Below are 21,068 nucleotides of genomic sequence, written 5' to 3'. Positions count from 1 at the left end.
GTAGGTATGCCGATAGCCCTAAACATGATATTTAGGCCCTGTTTCCAGATATCGAAGTTATCTGGCCCTGTAAGGCGTAGATTTTCAGGGAAATCGTACACCTTTCTTGACAGTTCTTTTACCAACCCACTGTTCAAATTGTCTTGCGGTATAGTGGGTTGTAGGGCAGGGCTTGGAGGCACTGTATTTGGTAGTGGTACCGTATAAGGTGGTACTACTAGTGGCTCCGGAGGGCCCTGGCTAGTATTACGGGCCTGTTGGGCCTGTAAAGCGGCCTTTACTCTATTTTCTACTTCAGAAGCAATAGCTTCTGTAAGCTGCTGTTCGGTAGGCATCTGGGGCCGTTGTTGTTGTTGAACAGTAAACTGTTGTAAACTATCCGTCAACGTAGCTATAGTGGCATGCAGTTGTGCCATTTGGGTAGCCTGGGCCTCTAATCGGGTTTGCAACTCCTCTATTTGGGCTTGGGGGCTCCCAGCGCCCCCAGGCTGTGCCATGGTGCCTCTGTACAGGCCCGTAGGCTACAGCGGCTATACCAGTTGCCGTAGGCTGGTAAGCACTATCCTATTACTACCTTCGCTGTAGTTATAGGGCCTATGCCACTATATAGGTCTAGGACTTCAACGGTATAAAATACCGGGTTATATTCTATACTGTAACCACAGTAAGTTTTTACACGCTACTAGCCTTGATATAGCGTAACCACTATTCGCTCTTATAGTGGTAGTCTAGTTACCTAGACCAACAACCTTACAGTGGGTTGTTAGGGCCTTAAGTTCTACTCAGTGCGGCTCTTAGAGGTCCTTGTTTTACGTAGTTTAACTACAACTACTGGCTACAGCAGTAGTTAGTACCTTGAGGTACTACGTTTTACCTACCTACTAGAATCGGTAGAACCAATACAGTTGATCAGGCTGTTGGGAAGGCCTATAAATATAGTACCTTCAGTGGGTATAATAACCCCTAGCTTTCGAAGTTAAGCTAGATTTTTCTATCTCTTTGAGAAAACCAACGTTTCGGGCTTTGTTGGAAAAGTTAAAATATAGGCCCCCAGAAGCTCTATATTAACTGTCAGCTATCTAGTATAGTTGACGACCTTGCACTAGGAGGTCTATCTATAGGTCGAAGTTCCTATAGTGGTTTCTAGCTTGGAGAAACGAAGAATTCAGGGATTCCAAGCTACAAGCAGTAGAAACAGGCTAAGCTTATAGCGTTCAAAGGCTCTAATTTGCAGGGCAATTTATAAGCCTACAGCTGGAAATAGTACTTTTCCGGGCTCATAACCTAATTAGATTTAGGTGGGTGAGGCCCTGTAGTGCACACACTAACAGGGCTTACAATGCACTTTGGGGAAGCAATGCACAGTACTATTGCTTAGCTACCAGCAGTAATTACAGGGCCTAGGCCCTATAACAGTGGTTAATTTAGTAGGTAGACCACTATTGTTTTGGGAATGCCTCTATATTTGCTATCTTAACCACTGGAGTTGGATTTACTACTTCCTTCTCATATACCCACCGACCGGGGCACAGTGCCGAATTCGGCCCAGCGGTCTTAGTGGTAAAAAACTGAATCCCGCAAAACTCATTTGTATAGGTTTGACTAAAAATGGGCTCACCTGCTCGCAGCCGCACCCAGAAGTGCCCGGGCCCACTTGCACTACTACCTTAAAAACCGGTGCAGGGTAGGCCGGTTGGGGCCAAGCGGTGCAGGGTAGGCCGCTTGGGAGCCAACCACCGGTGCAGGGTAGGTCGCTTGGGATGCCAAGAGGTGCAGGGTAGGCCGGTTGGGAACAACCGGGTGCAGGGTAGCTCGCTTGGGAAACCCAGGTGCAGGGTAGGTGCAGGGTAGCTCGATTCGGGAGAAACTAACACTTAGTGAAAAGAAGAACCAACCTTCTTCAAACTAAGATAGCTAGCCACCCAGTAATCGTACCGCCACAACCAAGATACCAGTATATAGCTACAGGCCATACGAATTCAATTACAGTACTGTGGAGCCCCCCAGATGGCCACAGCACTAGTAATCTGAACTCTAGGGTTCAACATTCTTAAATCATTAAATATTACTAATTTTACTTTTAGAAACTAAGTTAAACGAAGCTTATTAGTTGGAAAGTTAAATAAAAAATAGGATACTACTACTAGAAAGTAATACTAGCTTATAAATAAAATATAATCTAACTATAACTAAGTTATATTATATTTACTAGGGTTTTAAATACTTAGCTAACTTCTACTTATACTATAAGGATATTTAATACTATATAGAGTTAGAAATGTAAAACATATAATTAGTTATTATATTTAGTTAGACATTCCAGCCCTTCTAAGAGATTAGAGATAAGTTAGTAATTGTTACAAAGTGTAAGCCCTGCAGCAGTTATAGATAGGTATATAATGTTCTATTTTCTAACTTAAGAAGGAAAAACGTAATTTTACAGAGTTCTACATAGAGTGGTACATATATTTACATACCGATTTGGAGGTTTTGGAGCTTCCTATAATCAAGGTTGCTTTATAAGTTTTTTCTTCGTTCTTCGTTATATAATATTGACATTGCCAGAGTGGCAGTATGCAACCGGCTGTAATGTGATATTGTATGTAGTTTGAAGAGGTGAAATACGACTTTAGTATTAAACGTTAGGCAACATATACACTCAGGAACGTCGCATATTACGTTAATATATAGGGGTTTCTTTATATAGGATAAACTTGAACCTACTCCAAGGCCCTCTATGCCCTTTTAATCCCAGCTAGCATTGTAGGGAATACGACCTGCGCCTGTAGTTTCAGGCCCAGAATCAATGCTCCGAGTGGAAGATCCTGAAAAGTCTCAGGCAAAATGAATCCAAACAATGTGTTTTAAAGGTCGTTTTTGTCTTACGCTAATAATACATCACAACTAACCTAGAAACGAGCAATAATAAAACTCTACCCGAGCATCGGGAGCCAAACGGGAATCAGTTTTCAAGACCGACGATTCTGTTCTGGCATGGTAGCCAGGGGGATGTCGTCAAATGAAGGCTGGCTATACGATGTCTTTGGCGGAACCCCTGATATGAGGTCGCGCTGGGAATGGTCGCCACCCTTGGTCTTGGTCTCCCAGGTGCGCGAGGTCTGGTCGACCTTGGATCCAGAACGCCCAGACAAGGAGGTTACGGAAGTGAAGGAGCGGAGCTTGGAAAAGAGAGGGCTGAGGGTGGCGAGGGAGAACCTATCGAGCACCCAGGCGCTTCGTGGGACACAGGAGATCAGGAATCCAATTCCGATCTCCATATAGGTCCAAAACAGGACGATGGAGGCAATCCCTATTGAGTTGAGTTGTTAGCAAAGACGAGCGCAGGGAGTGGGTCATGATGGGTGGACATGCCCTGCTGGTCGAGGATTGACAGATCTGTGGCTAAGACCCTGACTAACGGATTTGTGGTGCCCTGGGTGAAGATCTGAAGCCAGGGGATCATCCTCAAGAGCCCAGCAATGACAGCGCTAAGCCGGGAGAATCAGTAGTTACATCTTAAGAAAGAAGTAAGGTCGCCTTCAAAGCATGGTCGGATGGTGACAAGGCTCGAAAACACTGACAAGAAACTGAATAGGAAAACGACAGATGCCTGGATCTTTCTCTTAAACTTCATGTTGAGCGTCCGGATCTAGTGAATCACATGAGGCAGTTAGGGAGAGGGTCAACTAGGCGAGACATGCCCAAGAACTACGGGGTAAACGACTGCTAATACGTACCATGACGAGCGGCTCGATAAAGATGGCGAGGTCGAGGACCCAGCTGATAGTAGCGCAGGCAGCCATTAGGGCCCACGTGTCCATGCACTTGGTCCGCAGTGACTCAAGGCTCTCCCAGCTCGCAGCTGGCCTCGCCCCGCATGCAAAGATCTCGAGGAAGAGAAAGGCCACGGTCCAGAGGGTTACCAGGATGATGAGGATCCAGTTGGAGATATCGAATGCTGTTCTCTCGGACCGGCCTGTCAGGTGGACGAGGTCAGTAAAATGCCAACCCGCACTGCCATAGTCGTTTCCCCCGTGGACCATGTGTAAGGTAGGTATGTACCAGTACCGTACTAACCTTTGAACAAGGCGCGAAACAAAAACAGTAGAGTCAACTTGATGAAGCCGATGGCCAACACGTGGCCGATCCAAAAGGCGTACTCGAACTTGCCGAGGGCGAGTTGTTCAGCGCGAGCGATGGTTGGATACGAGTGTCCACCGATGATGTTCGTTTGTGCTCCGACGACGAGAGCAACGCCGGCCGCTACGCTTAAGAACTGCGTGTCATCTCTGTCAGACCCATTGGACAAGAACAGAAGAAGAGGCTAACGGTATCGAAACACGGGAACCATAATACTGACCGCGGCGGGCACGACGAAAACGTCGTCGACGGCGATGCCTCGGGAGGAATGCCACCAGAATCCATAGACGCGCACTCCGAGCATGAGAATGGCCAAGGTGGGGAAGAGGACCCCAATGGCAGTCATGCTCTCCTTGTTGACATAACTTCTAGTAGGCTGTGGCGGTAACGGTGGTTGCCCTGACGTTTGTGACATATTGTCACCGATCGGAAGACGAGATTTGCTCGTCGTCGTTTACGGTGCTTGTACGGGCTAGCGATGACCGGCAAGATCAAACAAAAAGGGGTATATCAATATATCAAAGATATCACGTCTATATCAAGGTAGAAACTTAACAAGTCAGGCCCGATATCTGACTACTGGATGGATGAATCACAGTCCTTCTGCAGCAGCTGAGGCATGGAAGGTTGAGAGCCAGAACTGGGGTGAGCCACGATTTGTGGCTGCTCGTAGGGCAGGCAAAACTCAGGCTGGTCTAAGAATATGCTCCTAAAGAGGTCGGTTCACCTTCCTAAGCTGGAGGATACTGCTACATGTAAGGCTGAGGCAGAGCAAGGTGGCGCCGCGATGCGCGTGCATGGCACTTTTCTTTCCAGGTCCACCCGGCAAACTCGGGAGCGGCGGCAGGATCTTGGGGGCGGGATCTTCGCCACGGGTTGGACACTGGAAGCCGATCCCATAGGCCCGAATAAATTGAAGAAAAAGCCATCACGGGCGGGATGCAACACCGCGCCGCACCGTTACCCGGGGCGGGGAAATCGGTTATGGCTTATGGCTCGGGCCGCTTAGCAGGTTGGAAAAGGGCGTAAAACGGCACTCTCTTCGGCCAGGTGTTCCGACTAGGGCTGCATTGTGTATGTTGAACAACATGTGGCACAATACGCCCGGTGATAGCCATACCATAAATTCCAAGAATGAGGTACTTGACGGTACTGGGCTGGGCAACCACTCCAGTAAATGAGACCGAGGTGCTGAGCGCTAATAAAAGGGGTAGGCTGCTGCGGGACGGCAGGAGAGCCGGCCTTCCGAGTGGTCAAATCGTCAAACTTCATCGTGCCACAGCATTGCTACAGGATTGGAAGGATTTATCCTGACGCGGCTCCCCGGCGTGGCTGCTGGATATCCATGCTTCAAACAATATGCCCCCCGTCGTCTTCACGCCGATTATTAACCCGTACAACCCAACCCTTATGGTAGGCGACACCCCAGAAGAGGTTGGGAAATTCAACGGCATCCGGGCGAAATCCAAGGGACTGGGGGTTTCGGCAACCTGAGCGGGGATTCATCCTTTGATCCGGCTGTGTCGTTGCCGTGTTTTGACCAACGGCCGCCAGACTGCCATTGCTGCGCAATTCCAATTCCAATTCCAAGTTACCTCGTGTTGAACGTTGCTGCCTGGCCTTTACAAACGGAAATGAGATAGCCTGTGTCAGACTCCTAACTTGTGTCAAAGTCAAAGAAGGACGAGGGGGCGAATAACTGATGGTAGAGTACTCTCTGTTCCTCCACAGTATCAAGTATCTCCTAAGTTCTAGTGCGATTCCTCAAACGGACCGATACTTCCCGCCTGGCCCATCGGCACCAAAGTCTCAAGGAATGCATCCTTGTCGCTGGCAGAAAGGGTTCGCTCGTCGGCCCATGCCTGGAGACGGCCCCAGTCTGTGCATTTCCGAGTTCTTGCTCGACTGCCCTTGATCTTATGCGGGGTTTCCCAGAAGTATGTGTTGATGGCCACGTCCGCGTTACACATGATGCCCTGGCGGAGAACCTCCAGGCAGTGGTCTTCGAGACGCAAATCAGCATGGTTTATCTCGCAATGGTGCTGGATTGCCCGGTTCGGCATAAATCATCACTTACTCCAGTGGTGCACAGAGAAGGCATCCTCGTCTTCCTGGAGTCTGGGGTAATGTTCTGGGTACTGGGCCTGATATATTCTCTTCTGAAAGAGGCGTAAGCAACTCAGAGCCTGGCCACTGCTAGGGAAGACGGAGGGTTAGGGCAAATATACCACACAATGGAGCATGTGAATGGCCTCGATATAACCGACGTAACCGCTGCCATCCCGTAGTGCCACCGACGTTTTGTTCATCTTCCGCATTTCTTCTTCGGATAACCTGATCATAGACGCTACGCGTCGAAAGAGAGTCGTGTCAGCGATCGCGCATCAGGGGAGGTCCGGTATCAGGATGGCACTCACACCTCAACAGCAGCGACCAGGCTTGGTCAACTTCGGATCGGGGCTCTCCAGTGTATAGATGCTCGTAGTCGATGTCTTGGACCTCGTACTGAATGGCGGGCTGTGCTGGCGCTGAGTGGTGCTAGGTAAGTAAGATGATGACGAGGCCGAGGGTTGTTCTTTACTTTAACTCACATAGTGTCCAGCTACTTTCTGACTCAACGCCGCCATGGATTGCAATGACGACGTGGGCGAGCACAAGGATCAGCTGAATGCACAGGAGAATACCATGCGCTTGAAGCAGTTTCTTTCGCAGCCTGGTTTTCTGGCCTCCGAGCCCATGTTCGTGTTGGCCGTCACCGGCCAAGAATGGTTCCTTCTCGCTCTCCATCGTAGCCGTCGACGCCATGCGCGATGCTGTGGTGCGTAAGAAGTCGTCGACTTTCTCACATTGATCGATTTGAGAACACTAGGTAAGCTCGGTCGCGCACCGCTCCGGGCGGATAGCCTGGGAGCTACCGCAGGAACCGCTTTCAAGGCCCCCAGGCCGGACCGAAGTACCCACATCCTACCTAGTCGTCAAGTGCCGGCCCTAAGGCGATCTTCCCGTCTGACCACCAAGGCCGCCCCGCTCCATGTACATGTACATGTACGGCACAGTATAATGGACACGAGACATATCCAATTCGGGCTTGTGGAGATCTGCATCAAGACGCACCATGCATGCGACTCCAGCCTCCAGCATCCCACACTACTGTGGGGGGCGCTTAGATAGTGTTTGGTTGTTGACTCGGGATGGATTCGTTGGTCTTACTTGACTTGACGTCTTGACCGAGATGTAGGAACCTGGCGTAAGTACAGCATGCAACCATAGCCCACTAAAGGAACGCAGGATCAACCGGCACTCTGTGTGCCTCACGTCGTTGGTTGCGAGCGTTTAACTCGGCGCGACATGTTTGTAGCCTCCTGCGTATGATCACACGTCCAGGTAACACAAACCAAGCCGGCTCTCCACCAACGCTTTTGCCACAGACGATACAATGCACCTGAACAACGTTGCATTTTGAGGTGCGTTGTGACATTGATGTTGTGGTTTGATGTCAAGGAGTTCGGGGGCCGCAAACCTGTCTCGGGCGATACGTGATGACCATTCATGGATGAATTTGCATTGCTTAGTGCTGTGACCGGGGAGCAAAGCTGCCTGCTCAGCCACGGCCTATCATGGCCTCACTAACTCATCCGTATTCGCCGCCCTTTCCCCCATCCAGGCCTTCAACTTGTCCCAGTTGACACACTTTTGCACAGGCGGGTCGCGGTGGGTTGGTATATCCTGTCTGCGCTCGCCCCAGTACACAGTGTACAAAGAGTAATCCAAATGGCAAAGAATGCCTTGGCGTATGAAGTCGAGACAATGATCTGAATCCCGTGTTAATGTTGGAGTCGGACGGATGGGTTTCTGAGAAACTAGACACTCACCTGCATGGGATTGGAGGTAGTCAAAATCCTCCCCGCGGGGATCTAGGTCGGGGTAGAAGTGTTCACGATACAGGAACTTCTTGATTTGCTTCTGTTTCCTGTCAATACCCGCGACTACTCCACGGCAGGAGGTGCGCATACCACACAGTGAAGGTTATGGCCAACACCAAGCCCCGCGGCGTATCCGCCGCTCTTCAATGGTATTGAGTCGGAACCCGTCAACCCGAGTTCCTCCTCAGATATCCGTATCAGGGTTCCTATATCGCCGTTAGCCAGCTGAGTTGGGTGCGGCGGAGGAATGGAGACTTACCCGCCATCAACTCGTGCATCGATTTCTCCCATTCGGGGCCGGGATGGCCCATGAAGCGAGAGTCATTGCGTATCATGCCTCGATACTCGTATTCTATGACGGCGTTGGCAGGCGCTAACAAGACGCATCAGCAAAAGGCTGCACCGGTTGATTCTGTTAGGAAGACCTTAGTACAGTAAGGTTCCGCGAGTTTGGGTTGGCCACTATCCCCGATTCGAGTCCTTTCTGACAGGGAGAATACTGTCCCACTCAACAGTAAACAAACTGCCAACAACAACACGTTGGCGGCTAGAGAGATCCTCATGGAGTGGTTGCGTCCTGGCGAAATACTGGAGGATTTGCATCTATGGCCTTCGCCATCCCCGTCCAAAAACGGTTTGTTTTCATCGTTAAGCATCCCGGCGTCCGGAGCGTAAGTATCGGATGAGTGAAAGGTGGGCGTGGAGTGTGTGATGGCGGTTCGGGGGAGTTCGAGGGGATTCGGAATCCTGTGATGGGATGCTGGATGACTCTGACCGGATAGGATTCAAGACGGCGCCTCACTCCGCTTGCCGAACCCCACCCCAACCCGGGATTTACTGCCCGTCTACGGCAAAGACGTGGCATGTGATACAACTCTGCGTAGGGGACCAACCACGGTGAGCCTTTAAGACGGCACTATGTACTTGGTACTGTGCCGAGCCGGAACCGCGTCAGTGCTGTATACGCCGTGGAACGATCAAGGCGACAGGAATGATTGGTTCAACGCTTCGGGCCGTCTGTAGCCTTGTCGCCGTCTAGACGTGATGTTAGGCAAAGGTAGGCGCTAAGCCAACAAAGAGGGGTAGGTGAAGGTAATGCACGAGGTACCGGAATCTCCTTCTCCGAGCTCACCAAGTTCAAGGTACCGAAGCTCGGCTCATCGTCGAACAGACATCCCATCCTACTTGTGCCACTGCGGTTCTGATGCCGATACCCCGATAGACTGCGCCAGGTAGAGAGAGATAAGAACTGACCCCCTCCCCCCCTGGCTCCGTTCAGGGCTGGAACTAGCTGATCAACTCTTTCGTTTTCTATCCAGACATACAACCCATACCACCCCATCGTTGTCAAGTCCTTCTCGCCAAAATGAAGACGGTTATCATCGCCACTCTCTTTGTTCTCGCTGCGGCTGCACCTGTGGCTACACGTAGGTTCATTTCAAGTTGCACTCAAACATCCACATCTGCCATGAGCCTCCTTTTGGCGAAATTCATCTTATTGGGATTTTCGTTCATAGGGAATCAGCCAGGACAACGAGTCCAAGCTCGGGACGGCACTACCGAGTTCGACCCTGATTTTGCCTTCAAGATTAAGAAACGCGATGGAACGACCGAGTTCGATCCCGACTTTGCTTTTAAGAGGGCTGAGAGTGGGAGTGAGAAGCGCGACGGGACGACCGAGTTCGACCCAGACTTTGCTTTCAAGAAGGACAAGCGTGATGGTACCACCGAGTTTGATCCCGACTTCGCCTTCAAGGAGTAGAGAAGTAAGAGACTGGGTGTGGGGGCCAGGGGGTCCTTTACGAGAGTGAAGAGGACCGCGGGTAGGCTGTGACGTTAAGTATGGGCATGTACATTTATTTTGTACCTATCGTACTTGAGTAACTTAGATGCCAGCGGCTGTGAGTGTGAACTGCCAAGTGCATGTGGCAGTGTCTTGTTCCCATCTTGTCTCCTGGACGGAACCAGTGAATCCCAATGGAATGACCATCTTCGTGACTGTGACCAGAGAGGACGCAAGCACGAGGCACTGCTGTTGGAAGCTTTCAAGGATTTTTGATTTTGTAGCCATATTAGGAAGGTAGACAGACCATCTGCAGGCTGCACAGCCGACTCGGCCAACATGGAACCGAACTCGAGCGCGTTTCCTACGCAAGCACCGCGCACGGTACCGTGACATATGTGATGTGATTCATACTTGCAATATATTTGCTGCCTTTTCTTTCCATGCCGCGATTCGACGCTACACGGCGGCGGGGGGGTTCTATCCCCAGTGGCACAGCAAATGCACAATGCAACTCTGCTCTCTTCATGTTTTCAGGGGTGTCAAACGACAGGTCACTCACACAGCGCACGATCAAACCTCTCGCTCACATTCCACAACCAGACTTTACCTCCCAGCACTTCCACTTCGTCTTCCATCCCAATCGCATTCAGCGGAAACATCCCAACGTCATAAACACCGAGGGCTTTGTCTGATACTACTTCGAGGTTTCTCCAAGACACTTACCTAGATTCATCGTCATGGTTGACACTCGTCCCATCCGGGTCGCCATCTCTGGCGGCGGCCTCGCAGGCGCATCCCTCCTCCATGCTCTGCTAAAGTACCCGCACGTCGACGCGCACATTTTTGAGTCCAGCGCCGCATTCAAGGAAGCCGGCATGGCTATCGGCGTGACTCGCAACGCGCTGGCCTCTCTCGACCTCATGGGCTCTTCCACCACTCAATGCCTAGAGCGTGCTGGGGCTGTTGCCATGCAGGGCGTGCGCTTTCTGTTGGCCGGGGGCTACAGGCCGGGGAGTGTAGTCGACGAGGTGGACTACACGACCTCGGGGAACAAGCGGCTGACGAGCATCGTCCATCGTGCTGACTTTTTGCGCGAGCTGCTCGCCGACGTCCCACAGGAGCGTATGCACGCCTCCAAGAAACTGGATAGGGTCGACGGAGCCAACGGCTCGGGCCACTCCATCACTCTACACTTTACTGACGGCACCACTCACGAGTGCGACATCCTCGTCGGCGCTGACGGCATCCACAGCACCGTCCGGAAGCTCGTCCTCGGTGAGGATGACCCGGCAGCGTCCCCCCGGAACACGGGCGTGTGGACCGCCATGACACTTCAGCCGTACGCGGCCGCCCAGGCCAGCATCGGCAAGGACGCCGTCAACTTCGAGGACCCCCACGAGCACTCGTGGATTGGCCGCGGGTCCTTTCTCATGCACAACCTACTCGGCAACGGCCAGCTAGTGCAGCTCGTCGTCGCTGCCCGGGAGAAGGAAGCCGTGGGATCCGACAGCTGGGGCCGCACCGTGAACGCGGACGACCTCAGGAGGATCTACCAGGACTGGCCGCCGCATCTCTCCAAGGCCGTCGAATCGGTATGTTCCTCCAACCCCCTGTTTTTTTTAACCCCCCCATCCCCGATCATTTCCCGCGGGCCAAGTACCTATGTGACTAACAGCAACCACCCCTCCCTTTCCCGAAAAAAACAGCTTCTCTGCCAACAACCCTCCCAACCAGCCATGTACCTCTGGGAGCACCACCTCCCCGCCCGCACCTACGTCTCGGGCCCCGTCTGCATCATGGGCGACGCGGCCCACGCCACCACGCCCTGGCAGGGCTCCGGCGGCGGCATGTCGCTCGAGGACAGCCTCGTGCTGTCCACGCTGCTGGGGGGCCACGCATCGACCCCCGCCGAGGCCCGGCTGGCGCTCAGGGCCTATGACCAGGTTCGCAGGCCGCGCACGCAGCGCATTGTTGAGTCGAGCCGCGGGACGGGTGATGTTTTGACGGGCGCTGGTGAGCAGGGTGTAGAGGGGTATTTCAAGGAGCCGGGAACTCTGTTACGCAGGTGGGATTTTATTTTGGATCTCGATGTGGAGAAGCATGTGAAGGATGCTGTGGAGTTGTTGGACCAGTTGAAGCGGGAGGTTGCTACGTAGTGGGTTGTTGAATGGGTACAAAAATGAAGTCTCTGGCTAGTAAAGAGCCATTTATGATAGTGTAAACTACCTCCCTAGCAATGATAGCCGTTCCCATTGGGTGTTATATTTCCGTTGCTTAGTACCTGGATAGTCGCAATAATGCGAACTAGATTAGGTGACCAAGGTAGGATTCGAACCTGAACCCTTTACTGGAAAAGAGAAGCAAACGATCTCGCCAGGATTCAAACCCATAAGCTTTACCAGCTAGGAAGACCTGGAAAGCAACGTGCTACCTTGCGCCATCCGACCATTGTGTAGTAACAATTCAAGGTGGCACTTTTTACTAGACTCTTTGGAGTTCATTACGAAGAATGTATAGGTGCTAATAGAGGTTCTTGAATCTCTACTCCCTAGCTTATTACTTTCTCATGCTATACTCACAGCCCTCTGCTACCTACCTAGCCAATGTACTCTAAGCGCCGAGTAACTACCTAGATTCTGCCACAGTTCAGACGCTAGCTTATCACCCCTTTAATGCACCAACTAAGGCTAATCAGAATTTGGAATGCCACTAGTTTGGAAGCACAACGAGTTGCCTAATCTTCGCGCTATTACGTCTTCGTTGTGGGTGATGAACAGGTTCACGAACGTTAAGGATACAGCTTGAACAATCCAAGAAACCCTGCCCCTTCCTTTAATTTGCCTACTCACTCCCTCACTGCCTCACGCGTTATTCACCGCAGCTCTCCGTGAAGTGCTGTTGGGGTCCAGGTACGGCCGCTCGCCCAAACCCACTGCTCGGTTCCCGAACCGCTCACCGTAGTTGCCCTCCAGGTAGTCGAATGTAGCGGTGTGGAACACGGAGCGGTTGTCCCAGATGGCTTAGCCTGTTAGCAACTATTACTCATATGCCTAGGTAACAGAAACGTACCAATATCATTGGGGTTCTTCCACTTGAGGCGGACCTGCAAGTCGTGGTTCTTGTAGACCAGGTCCAGGAACCAGCTGAGGAGCTTGGAGCTCTCCTCCTCGGTCAAGCCATTGATATGTTTGACGTGGCCGCCAACGGGGAAAATGCTCTTCCAGCCCGTGACGGGATTGGTGCGCACGACGGGATGGATGGCTTTCAGCTCACCACCAACGTTCTCGGGGGAACCTCGCGGCTTGTCGTACAGCTGGAACCCTGCATCTTCCGCCACCTTTTTGAAATGAGGCTGCTCAAAGGTCGCGGTGAGACCCTCGAGGAACTTCTGATACGGCTCGCTGATGCGGTCGTAAATCTCGTAGCCGGAGGCCCACAGGGTGTCTGAATGGGTACTGTTAGCCGTTATCATCTAGCAACCACGGTTCGAATCACTAACCTCCCCCGGTGCTGGGCAGCTCCACCAGACGTAGGGACGTGTAATCGGCGGGCACAGGTTCAAATGCAATGTCACTGTGCCACTGGGCACTGCTCTGCTTCTTGGGGCTCAGTGCATCTGCCACCGTCTTAGAGTAAAATTTCTTGTTCTGGATCGAGCTGATGGTGCTGATTTCTGGGTCGTTTCCACCCAGCTCGCGCTCCGAGTTGAGAATGGGGTGGATATGGAGCCCCGATGTAGCCGGCCGTCCGGCCAACTCCCCAAGCCGCAGAATAAGCTGTTTCTGGAGTTCGTTGGTCAGGCCATCCTGGGCGCGGAAAAACACGACGCCACGCTGAGAGACTGGGCCTGTTAGTTATCCTATCCTGAGCCCACCGAACCACACACAAACTCACTGGTGATAGCGAGGTCTCTGAGCAGCTCGTCCGCGTTGGGTGCAGTCAGCCACTCGTTCAAGTTGGCCTTGGGAAACTCTCGGCCAATGACGGGCGTGACATCGAAGGATTCGTAGGCGTCGAGCGCGCCCGAGAGCTTTAGAGGCTCGCGGTTCACACCCTTTGTGACCACCGGAATGTCAACGTCGATCGCTGATGGGGCCATGCTGCTGGTGCGGATGAGTTAAGGGGTACACAAAGTATGAAAGAAGGTTGAAGAGCCTAGACTTCAAGAGAATGCTCAGTTTGAATGTGCTCCAGTACTCTGGCGAGAGGTGGGATGTCAGCGTCTTTATACACCAATACGTGAGGGAGGCAACCCCCCCTCCCAGGCTGACGTGACAGATTTGCATAGTTAACGTAGTGTAATGTTGCCTGCTGCCGTATCTATCCACCCCGCGTTACCCCATCGGTTCTCTCACAGACCTCGGACAACGGTAAGGAGTGTGGAGAGACCAACGGGCGACCATTGAATGAACATCATGGATGAAATTGCGAGCTCCCAGACGTGTATGCCGCCATCCTCGCTATTTATAAACGGGACCGGTGGTCATGGCGGCAATCAACCGTCAGGATGGGTGCAACTGAGCACCATCCCGTGCGATAATACCTTAACCGGCTAGCATGAGGGCTCGTAAAACGACCGTAGCGGGGACCTGTGATGCTCGCCATGGTATCCGCGTTTACTGCCTGCCGAGACGGCATTCTGGAAGGCCACTCGGGCATGGCGCAAGCTCAACCCCCCCCACGCTGGGTCACACACGTAGCCATGCTTTGTAACGGCTTGATTAACGCTTTGTCTTCCGAGTGGTCTTCCGTCACTCGCTTTCGCTTTTCGCACCCGTACCGACCGCGGTGATTACGGAAATAATGCAGCTTGTTGCTAGCCGGCGCGTTGGCTTATCGGCTAGATATGGCGCTCAGAGGGCCAGGTATGCCGCCATCGACATTGGAGTTATAGTAAATTACGATTGGCCGATGGTGTGCATCGAGTTGCGGGGTGGACGGTTATGGGAAGTCCCATTAGTCGTCAGGTCGAGCACGCTTCATCACGCCATTCCTTGACCCTGATCCTGACCTTGGCGTGGAACATCTCCACCACTTCAGACGGTGAGGCCATGGCTTCGGCTTTCCATTCTGGTCTCGATCCAACTTCGTGATACTGGGGTTGGGGATGCCGCTTTCTGCCCCCGGCTTCCCTGCTCCCGGGATTCTGGTTCCCCCACCCCGAAGCTGCCACCACTCATGGCTTGCCGTGGGATATTAACACGGCAGAGTGTCGATCAGATATCGTCAGTTGAAAGCGAAAGAAGACGGCATTTGGAAGCTAAGAGTCGACTCCATGCCCCTTCAGGCCGTTTTCCCCGGCAATGACGAGTTGCCAGACACCGAGGAAACTGGTCGAGTGTCGGGTATGTTGATTACATGTCTCGGTAGTTACTGTGCGATGTAAACTCCCGTGAGGTAGCAGCAAGGATCAGAACGTCGGGCCCTTATGGCAGGGTTATCTTAGATACTGCCTGCATGCAGTGCACCAGCACATGGCAACCCAGCTCCGAATCGATGCCGGATGTCCAAATATACCCAAGACGTGATTATGCGGACGGCGTACGCAATGATCTTAACTGGAACCGCATTCCTTCGCTCAGATAAGGGCTTTTCGTCGTCGTGTAACCAGGGCCATATAAGGTGCCAACACACGGTGGGCTTGAGAAATACGTTGAGCGTCCTGACGAATAGATCGCCCTCACGATTGTTGGAAGATTGGCATTGATTGCTGTTTCAACTTTCGTAGGGCCCGCCCGAAATTAACAGGCGCCAATGGCTACCGTATTTATTCGAAACAACGCTTCCAAGGCCGAGAGGGATCGTGACAGCAAGTCAGGCCCGGATGCCTCAAGCACGTCTGTGAACACAGTCCCACCTCTCGGAGAAGCCATCCAGGCGAAGCGGTTCTGGTTCCAGAGGACCAGATCGTATGATCCCGATGCTATCGCGACTCAGGCAAGTCTACCTCGTTAGCGAGGTCCTGGGGGACACCGGAAAGTGGCTAACTACTGTCTAGCCCAGCGTTTTCGATGACCCGGAAACGGCGAAGCAATATCAGCCGCCCCCTGAATGGTAAGATAGTCTTCTTCTAGGCCATGTGGGGTTAAGATGTCTGACGAATAATCAACCCATAGGGAGAACACCCATCGCTTCGATCCACTCGAGCGATGGACCTGGCGTGAGGAGTACCAGCTGGTGCGCAAGGTCGATTGGCGAATCATGGTGTGGACCTGCATCATGTTTATGGCTCTCGAGCTCGATAGGGCGAATATTTCCCAGGCGTTGACAGATGACTTCCTCCCGGACCTCGGACTGACCACCAACGGTGAGTCGACTACACGGTTTGAATTGCTAAGATGCTGGGCTTTTGGCTGACCGGGCCCTTAGACTACAATCTCGGCAATACTATTTTTCGCCTCTCCTTCCTCTGCGCTGAGCTCCCGTCCCAGCTGGTATCCAAGTGGGTGGGACCGGACCGCTGGATACCGTCCCAGATGACTCTCTGGAGCATTGTTGCGAGTTGCCAGTTCTTCCTATCCGGCCGCACGTCGTTCCTTGTCTGCCGCTGCTTTTTGGGGATATTGCAGGGGGGGTTTATTCCAGACGTGAGCAACTGACTTCCCCCCGGAGGTCATCCATTGGGTACCAAGGCAGACTGACACGAATTCACAGGTGATCCTTTACCTCTCATACTTCTACAAGCACCATGAGCTCACTATACGACTGGCTTTCTTTTGGACCGCCATGAGCATCGCCGATATTTGCTCGTCCCTTCTTGCGTATGGTATTCTGCATATGCGGGGTGTCCAGGGTCACTCTGGCTGGAGGTGGCTGTTTTTAATAGAGGTAAGGGCGTCGGGTTCTGGATATCTATTGCGGTGAAGGTCTTCTGGACCTGGCTAATGACCTGAGCAGGGCCTGATGACGCTTGTTATTGGACTTTTCGCCTTTTTGTTGATGCCAGCTGGGCCATGCCAGACTGCGAGCTGGTTTCGTGGCAAGAAGGGGTGGTTCAACGAGCGGTATGGCCATTTTCTTTTGTGCCCGAACTCAAGCCATGCTAACCAAGCACGCCTCCTTCTAGCGAGCAGAAGATCATCGTGAACCGGGTCTTGCGGGACGACCCGAACAAGAGCGACATGCACAACCGCCAGCCCATCACGCCTAGGCTGCTGTGGCAAAGCCTCAAGGACTACGATCTTTGGTAGGTGTACCAAAACTCGGAACTGAACAGCCTAGTGAGAACTAACTGTCCCTAGGCCGTTGTATATGCTGGGGCTCACGTTTCAGGTGCCAATGATTCCACCGAATCAGTATCTGACCCTGACCCTCCGGGGATTGGGATTCGACACCTTTCAGACCAACTTGCTGACGATGCCCCTCACCGTCGGCCATAGTAAGCAACTGTCGTCCTGACCAGTGGCCACCGAAAGACTATGATACTGATATTAGCTAGTAATCACTATGCTCTTAGTAGCCTACCTCGCCGAGGTAACGGGCCAGTTGACACTGGTGGCTGGTATCGGCCAGATATGGGTCCTGCCGTTTCTGATCTACCTGAATGCCGTCGACTTGGCGAATGTGAATAGATGGGTAATTTACGCGGTAACCACATTGCTGCTAAGCTATCCCAATGGTAAAGAGCCATACCCCCTACCTCCTACGCAACTCCTGACGACGGCTGATGACTGGGATATCAGCACACCCAATCCAAGTCGGATGGAACTCCCGCAACTCGAACACTGTCCGGTCTCGTACCGTGTCCGCGGCATGCTACAACATGTTTGTTCAAGCGAGCTCTGTCACTGCTGCCAACATCTACCGAGCCGGTACGTTGCCGAGAAAGTTAGACTCGGGCACGGATATACTAACCACGGTTTAGATGACGCACCTTACTACCGGCGCGGGAACCGGCAGCTCCTTGGGATACTTTGCATGAACATTGTGCTGTACGGTCTAGTGAAGACGTACTACGTACTCAGGAACAAACAGAAGGACAGGAAATGGGATGCAATGACGCCGGAGGAGAGGTTGGACTATCTGGCTACCACTACTGACCAGGGCAACAAGAGGCTGGACTTCAGATTCCAGCACTAGGTCGACGATGACCGGCGGGCTTATTGCGGTTATTTCGAGGGCTGATACGGTGATCTTGGAGAGGCTTTACCGGGCGACTCGGGACTTTCGGGAAGTGCTTGGCTGCAAAGGAAGGCCAAGGGAGACAATATTCGGGCCCAAGACAGTGCGCTTTTTGGGAGAAGGTAGTAAACTGGTGCCAGGTTGATGGCAATGTACTGTCATAGACCGAGCAGAGTTTATGAGGATGTGTGGTATCGTAGTCGTGGGGTTGTTGCGAGGGAAAAATAAGGAGAAGACCCGGCTTCATAATCAGGGGCCCAGTAATAGTTTTTTTGGCAAGTTTAGGGGATGCATTGACCTGTAGTGATACTACCAGGACTTCTTGTCCATTGTAGGTTCCGAGGTTCCTTCCAGATTTCCAACATCCATGAACCGACTTCAACTGGAGGGGCTGTTCACCATAATTCACGTGACTTTGAGCATCAGGAACCCCTTCCCATACCGGGCAGTTTAACCTTCACGTGTTACCCCGCCATGTGGGGGTGTAACTGACCGACGGTCCCAAGCTGAATCTTCAAACCGCAAGCTCTCCGGCGCGTTTTCAGGCCTGTCCCGTGTCTGGTCTGTGTTCCTTCGGCAACAGAAGGTGATTACTCCCGCTGACAGAGACACACGCCACCAAGCGGGAAGCCCGGGCACATGAATAAGCGGATTGCAGGGCCGGCGGCAAGACTAAATACCGCGTTTACGGGCAGACCCCACCGTGCCTCTCTTGCGTCCGCTGTCGGCTTTTCTTCTTTTCAGCCCACCCCTCCTCCGCTCTTCCGGGGCGTGGTCCAGCTCTCCACCCGGGCCGGTTTCACTTCTTCATCCAGCCCATTCAGCCACCTACCGCCCAGGGCCTTAATCCCGCCCACTATCCGTCTCCAGACAGCAGCAACAAGCCCGGCAAATTCGTGCAGGATGTCGACCACGGCAGAGGAGCAGGCGAAGCTGGTCGAGACGTCGAAGCGTCTGGCCGCCTACCAGGCTGTCAAGGACTACCTGCTTCCAGAGTACACCAGGGTAGGCATTGGCTCCGGGAGCACCGTTGTCTACGTGGTCGAGGCGATTGCCGCGCTCGGGCCCGCCGTCACCTCCAAGATGGCCTTTTACCCGACGGGCTCCCAATCCGAGGAGCTGATCGAGGCGGCCGGCCTGGACCTGCAGTACATCAGCAAGCTGCCGGCCGGCCGGCAGCTGGATGTTGCGTTTGACGGTGCCGACGAGGTGGACGACGACCTGAATCTGATCAAGGGTGGTGGCGCTTGCTTGTGGCAGGAGAAGATTGTGGCCGCCAGCGCCAAGCAGTTTGTTTGTGTCGCCGACTTTCGCAAGCTCTCCCCAAGCCTGGGGACGGCGTGGAAAAAGGGAATCCCCATTGAGGTGCTCCCCATGGCTGCTCCGAGGGTTCTCGACGAACTCCAGCGGATGGGCTCGCAAAACCCCCGCATACGGCCCGGACTGCCCGGAAAGGCCGGCGCCATCGTCACGGACAACGGCCTGTGGATCATCGATGCGCCCTTTGCACCGCTCCTGCTCTCCAAGGGCACCGAACCCGGCGACGGGAACAACGGCGTCTGGACTGTTGACGCACTCGCGGATGCGTTGATCAAGATTCCTGGGGTCGCCGAAATCGGCTTGTTTTATGGGAAGAACGGGCTACAGGTTGCCAGCGGCGCGCAGAAGCCTGTTGCTGCCTACTTTGGGATGGCCGATGGCTCGGTCGAGGTCAGAACGGCGTCGTCTTGAACAGAACGAACCGGTTTACGGCCCAAACCCTCCGGGGGATTTGCTTTGGCACTAGCCGGAAGGGCCGTTCGGAGGGATGGAGTTGTGCGCTTGCAGCTTTGCGTCAGGACGTGGCCGAGTCCGCGCGGAAGACATTACATTGTACGGGGCATATGCGGACCCGCCGAAGCGAATTCCATATGTTGCGCGCTTGGTAGTCCTAGACGCTGCAGAATCGTACGCCATTATCCGCGGTCAGATCATCGTTAGCACCGATTTTCGTCAGTTTCTGGATCCGGAGGACGGTTTGATCCCGCCCGGCAGTGACGGATGGGGATGCACGCCATGTTGATGTTCTATTCCTTTGCCCCTTACCGGAGAACACCGTTATGATCACCCTACTATTAGCTGCCGCACTGTAGGTGGGCTCCGGGGAAGATGCTTAGCAGATAAACCTAGGGTATATTTTCCATTGGGCAGGCCGTTTCACTCAACACTCTCGAGGCTCGTCGTTTTCGGGTGTTCGAGCGGCTGTGGACTTTGGTGACCCTGCTCCGATCGGGTTCAACCTTATAAACGCCCCACTCGACATATTGCATCCCCGACAGATGACGGATGGTCGTTGGACGCAGCGCTTTCCCTCCAGCTAACGCAAACGCGCACCAGAAAAAGGTCAACGCGTTTGGTGCGTCGTAGACCGGGTCTAGCGAGGCAAAGAGGACGAGCTGTTTGTCATCGACTAATTCGTGATGGATACGGAGAACCTGCGCGCTTTCTCGCGCCAACTCTCGTCGTGGGACGGAAAAGCGCTTGAGTGGCCGCTACAGTTAAAGTGCCGGCGTTATTCGGTGTTTCACCTTCTTTGCCGCAGACCCGTCGATGCGGGCCACCCAGCAAACAGCCGAGGTGGGGGCGGACTTGCCGGCCGCCGAGTTTGCTTTGTTCTTGTGTCGCTTTGGGAACATCTGGGCCTGAGCCCTCGGCGACACACGAGCTGGCGGTTTCGGAAACGAGCAGGCTCTCCCTGCCGTCTGGTGATTTGCGGCGGGACCAAGCGCCCCGGCCGCGCCCGCTGGCTGCATTTGGAGCTGCGCCGCCCTCGCCGGGCCTGGAGAACCGGCGTTGGCAGTCGTGGCGGGAACATGGGGCAGTGTGCCCTCGAAGGGTTACCTGTATAGATGTATACGAATATGAACGAGGTGTTTTGGAAATTGAGGTTTACTTTTCCCTTTAAAATTCAATTCCCCCTTCCCAGTCCCACCCGAGCGGCTGGTTGTTCTTATTGAGTCGCGTTTTCGGGTGTCGGGCACCACCCACCCACCACCATTTCGCCCGGTCGCCGGGCGGGGGCGGGGGCCAAGGCACTGCGCTCGGTCACCCGGGCGGCC

At 53.4% G+C, this 21,068-nt stretch overlaps 7 protein-coding genes across 7 annotated transcripts; 4 read left to right on the top strand and 3 right to left on the bottom strand.

Annotated features, from left to right (window-relative positions):
* Positions 1-2,858: 2,858 nt before the first annotated feature.
* On the bottom strand, positions 2,859-4,956 carry B0H64DRAFT_412800 (uncharacterized protein). Its single transcript, XM_062804950.1, has 6 exons — positions 4,361-4,956; positions 4,078-4,276; positions 3,738-3,976; positions 3,582-3,649; positions 3,373-3,488; positions 2,859-3,310 (listed from the first exon to the last, which is right to left on the bottom strand). Exons 1-6 carry the CDS (start codon positions 4,553-4,555, stop codon positions 2,970-2,972), a joined length of 1,158 nt encoding a protein of 385 aa, XP_062654073.1. The 5' UTR covers positions 4,556-4,956; the 3' UTR covers positions 2,859-2,969.
* Positions 4,957-7,664: 2,708 nt separating this feature from the next.
* Positions 7,665-8,536, bottom strand: B0H64DRAFT_60700 (uncharacterized protein). The gene is made up of 5 exons (XM_062808497.1): positions 8,489-8,536; positions 8,323-8,436; positions 8,154-8,269; positions 8,013-8,103; positions 7,665-7,952 (listed from the first exon to the last, which is right to left on the bottom strand). The coding sequence occupies exons 2-5, from the start codon at positions 8,396-8,398 to the stop codon at positions 7,756-7,758; spliced, it is 480 nt and encodes a 159-aa protein (XP_062654072.1). The 5' UTR covers positions 8,399-8,436; positions 8,489-8,536; the 3' UTR covers positions 7,665-7,755.
* Positions 8,537-9,133: 597 nt separating this feature from the next.
* On the top strand, positions 9,134-10,051 carry B0H64DRAFT_412790 (uncharacterized protein). Its single transcript, XM_062804949.1, has 2 exons — positions 9,134-9,490; positions 9,581-10,051. Exons 1-2 carry the CDS (start codon positions 9,430-9,432, stop codon positions 9,823-9,825), a joined length of 306 nt encoding a protein of 101 aa, XP_062654071.1. The 5' UTR covers positions 9,134-9,429; the 3' UTR covers positions 9,826-10,051.
* Positions 10,052-10,119: 68 nt separating this feature from the next.
* On the top strand, positions 10,120-12,106 carry B0H64DRAFT_412788 (uncharacterized protein). Its single transcript, XM_062804948.1, has 2 exons — positions 10,120-11,441; positions 11,556-12,106. Exons 1-2 carry the CDS (start codon positions 10,587-10,589, stop codon positions 12,003-12,005), a joined length of 1,305 nt encoding a protein of 434 aa, XP_062654070.1. The 5' UTR covers positions 10,120-10,586; the 3' UTR covers positions 12,006-12,106.
* Positions 12,107-12,534: 428 nt separating this feature from the next.
* On the bottom strand, positions 12,535-14,112 carry B0H64DRAFT_368645 (uncharacterized protein). Its single transcript, XM_062801985.1, has 4 exons — positions 13,744-14,112; positions 13,349-13,690; positions 12,919-13,293; positions 12,535-12,868 (listed from the first exon to the last, which is right to left on the bottom strand). Exons 1-4 carry the CDS (start codon positions 13,946-13,948, stop codon positions 12,711-12,713), a joined length of 1,080 nt encoding a protein of 359 aa, XP_062654069.1. The 5' UTR covers positions 13,949-14,112; the 3' UTR covers positions 12,535-12,710.
* Positions 14,113-15,603: 1,491 nt separating this feature from the next.
* B0H64DRAFT_479249 (major facilitator superfamily domain-containing protein) lies at positions 15,604-17,928 on the top strand (the record flags this gene model as incomplete). The annotated part of the gene is made up of 11 exons (XM_062808293.1): positions 15,604-15,758; positions 15,853-15,903; positions 15,966-16,156; positions 16,219-16,436; positions 16,504-16,677; positions 16,747-16,853; positions 16,916-17,035; positions 17,091-17,227; positions 17,288-17,467; positions 17,532-17,660; positions 17,714-17,928. The coding sequence occupies 11 exons, from the start codon at positions 15,604-15,606 to the stop codon at positions 17,926-17,928; spliced, it is 1,677 nt and encodes a 558-aa protein (XP_062654068.1).
* Positions 17,929-18,873: 945 nt separating this feature from the next.
* B0H64DRAFT_332245 (ribose 5-phosphate isomerase A-domain-containing protein) lies at positions 18,874-19,701 on the top strand (the record flags this gene model as incomplete). Its single annotated transcript, XM_062801040.1, has 1 exon — positions 18,874-19,701. The coding sequence occupies one exon, from the start codon at positions 18,874-18,876 to the stop codon at positions 19,699-19,701; it is 828 nt and encodes a 275-aa protein (XP_062654067.1).
* Positions 19,702-21,068: the final 1,367 nt, after the last annotated feature.

Source organism: Chaetomium fimeti (assembly GCF_033439085.1).
Source record: "Chaetomium fimeti strain CBS 168.71 chromosome Unknown B0H64scaffold_13, whole genome shotgun sequence".
Classification (NCBI taxonomy): domain Eukaryota; kingdom Fungi; phylum Ascomycota; class Sordariomycetes; order Sordariales; family Chaetomiaceae; genus Chaetomium; species Chaetomium fimeti.
The sequence above is the reverse complement of the archived record's forward strand: the minus strand, read 5'-3'. Positions and strand labels throughout refer to the sequence as shown.

What these genes read in the sequence shown, in the direction of transcription:
- B0H64DRAFT_412788 (XM_062804948.1), top strand. Translation starts at nt 10,587, where the DNA reads ATGGTTGACACTCGTCCCATCCGGGTCGCCATCTCTGGCGGCGGCCTC. An exon ending in TCTCCAAGGCCGTCGAATCG is followed by an intron (nt 11,442 to 11,555) that starts GTATGTTCCTCC and finishes CGAAAAAAACAG; the next exon opens with CTTCTCTGCCAACAACCCTC.
- B0H64DRAFT_368645 (XM_062801985.1), bottom strand. Translation starts at nt 13,948, where the DNA reads ATGGCCCCATCAGCGATCGACGTTGACATTCCGGTGGTCACAAAGGGT. An exon ending in CAGAGACCTCGCTATCACCA is followed by an intron (nt 13,691 to 13,743) that starts GTGAGTTTGTGT and finishes TAACAGGCCCAG; the next exon opens with TCTCTCAGCGTGGCGTCGTG. An exon ending in GAAGAACCCCAATGATATTG is followed by an intron (nt 12,869 to 12,918) that starts GTACGTTTCTGT and finishes TAACAGGCTAAG; the next exon opens with CCATCTGGGACAACCGCTCC.
- B0H64DRAFT_412800 (XM_062804950.1), bottom strand. Translation starts at nt 4,555, where the DNA reads ATGTCACAAACGTCAGGGCAACCACCGTTACCGCCACAGCCTACTAGA. An exon ending in GTTTTCCTATTCAGTTTCTT is followed by an intron (nt 3,489 to 3,581) that starts GTCAGTGTTTTC and finishes CTCCCGGCTTAG; the next exon opens with CGCTGTCATTGCTGGGCTCT. An exon ending in GTCAATCCTCGACCAGCAGG is followed by an intron (nt 3,311 to 3,372) that starts GCATGTCCACCC and finishes TCAACTCAATAG; the next exon opens with GGATTGCCTCCATCGTCCTG.
- B0H64DRAFT_412790 (XM_062804949.1), top strand. Translation starts at nt 9,430, where the DNA reads ATGAAGACGGTTATCATCGCCACTCTCTTTGTTCTCGCTGCGGCTGCA. An exon ending in GGCTGCACCTGTGGCTACAC is followed by an intron (nt 9,491 to 9,580) that starts GTAGGTTCATTT and finishes TTTCGTTCATAG; the next exon opens with GGAATCAGCCAGGACAACGA.
- B0H64DRAFT_60700 (XM_062808497.1), bottom strand. Translation starts at nt 8,398, where the DNA reads ATGATACGCAATGACTCTCGCTTCATGGGCCATCCCGGCCCCGAATGG. An exon ending in GATGCACGAGTTGATGGCGG is followed by an intron (nt 8,270 to 8,322) that starts GTAAGTCTCCAT and finishes ACGGCGATATAG; the next exon opens with GAACCCTGATACGGATATCT. An exon ending in CTACCTCCAATCCCATGCAG is followed by an intron (nt 7,953 to 8,012) that starts GTGAGTGTCTAG and finishes CACGGGATTCAG; the next exon opens with ATCATTGTCTCGACTTCATA.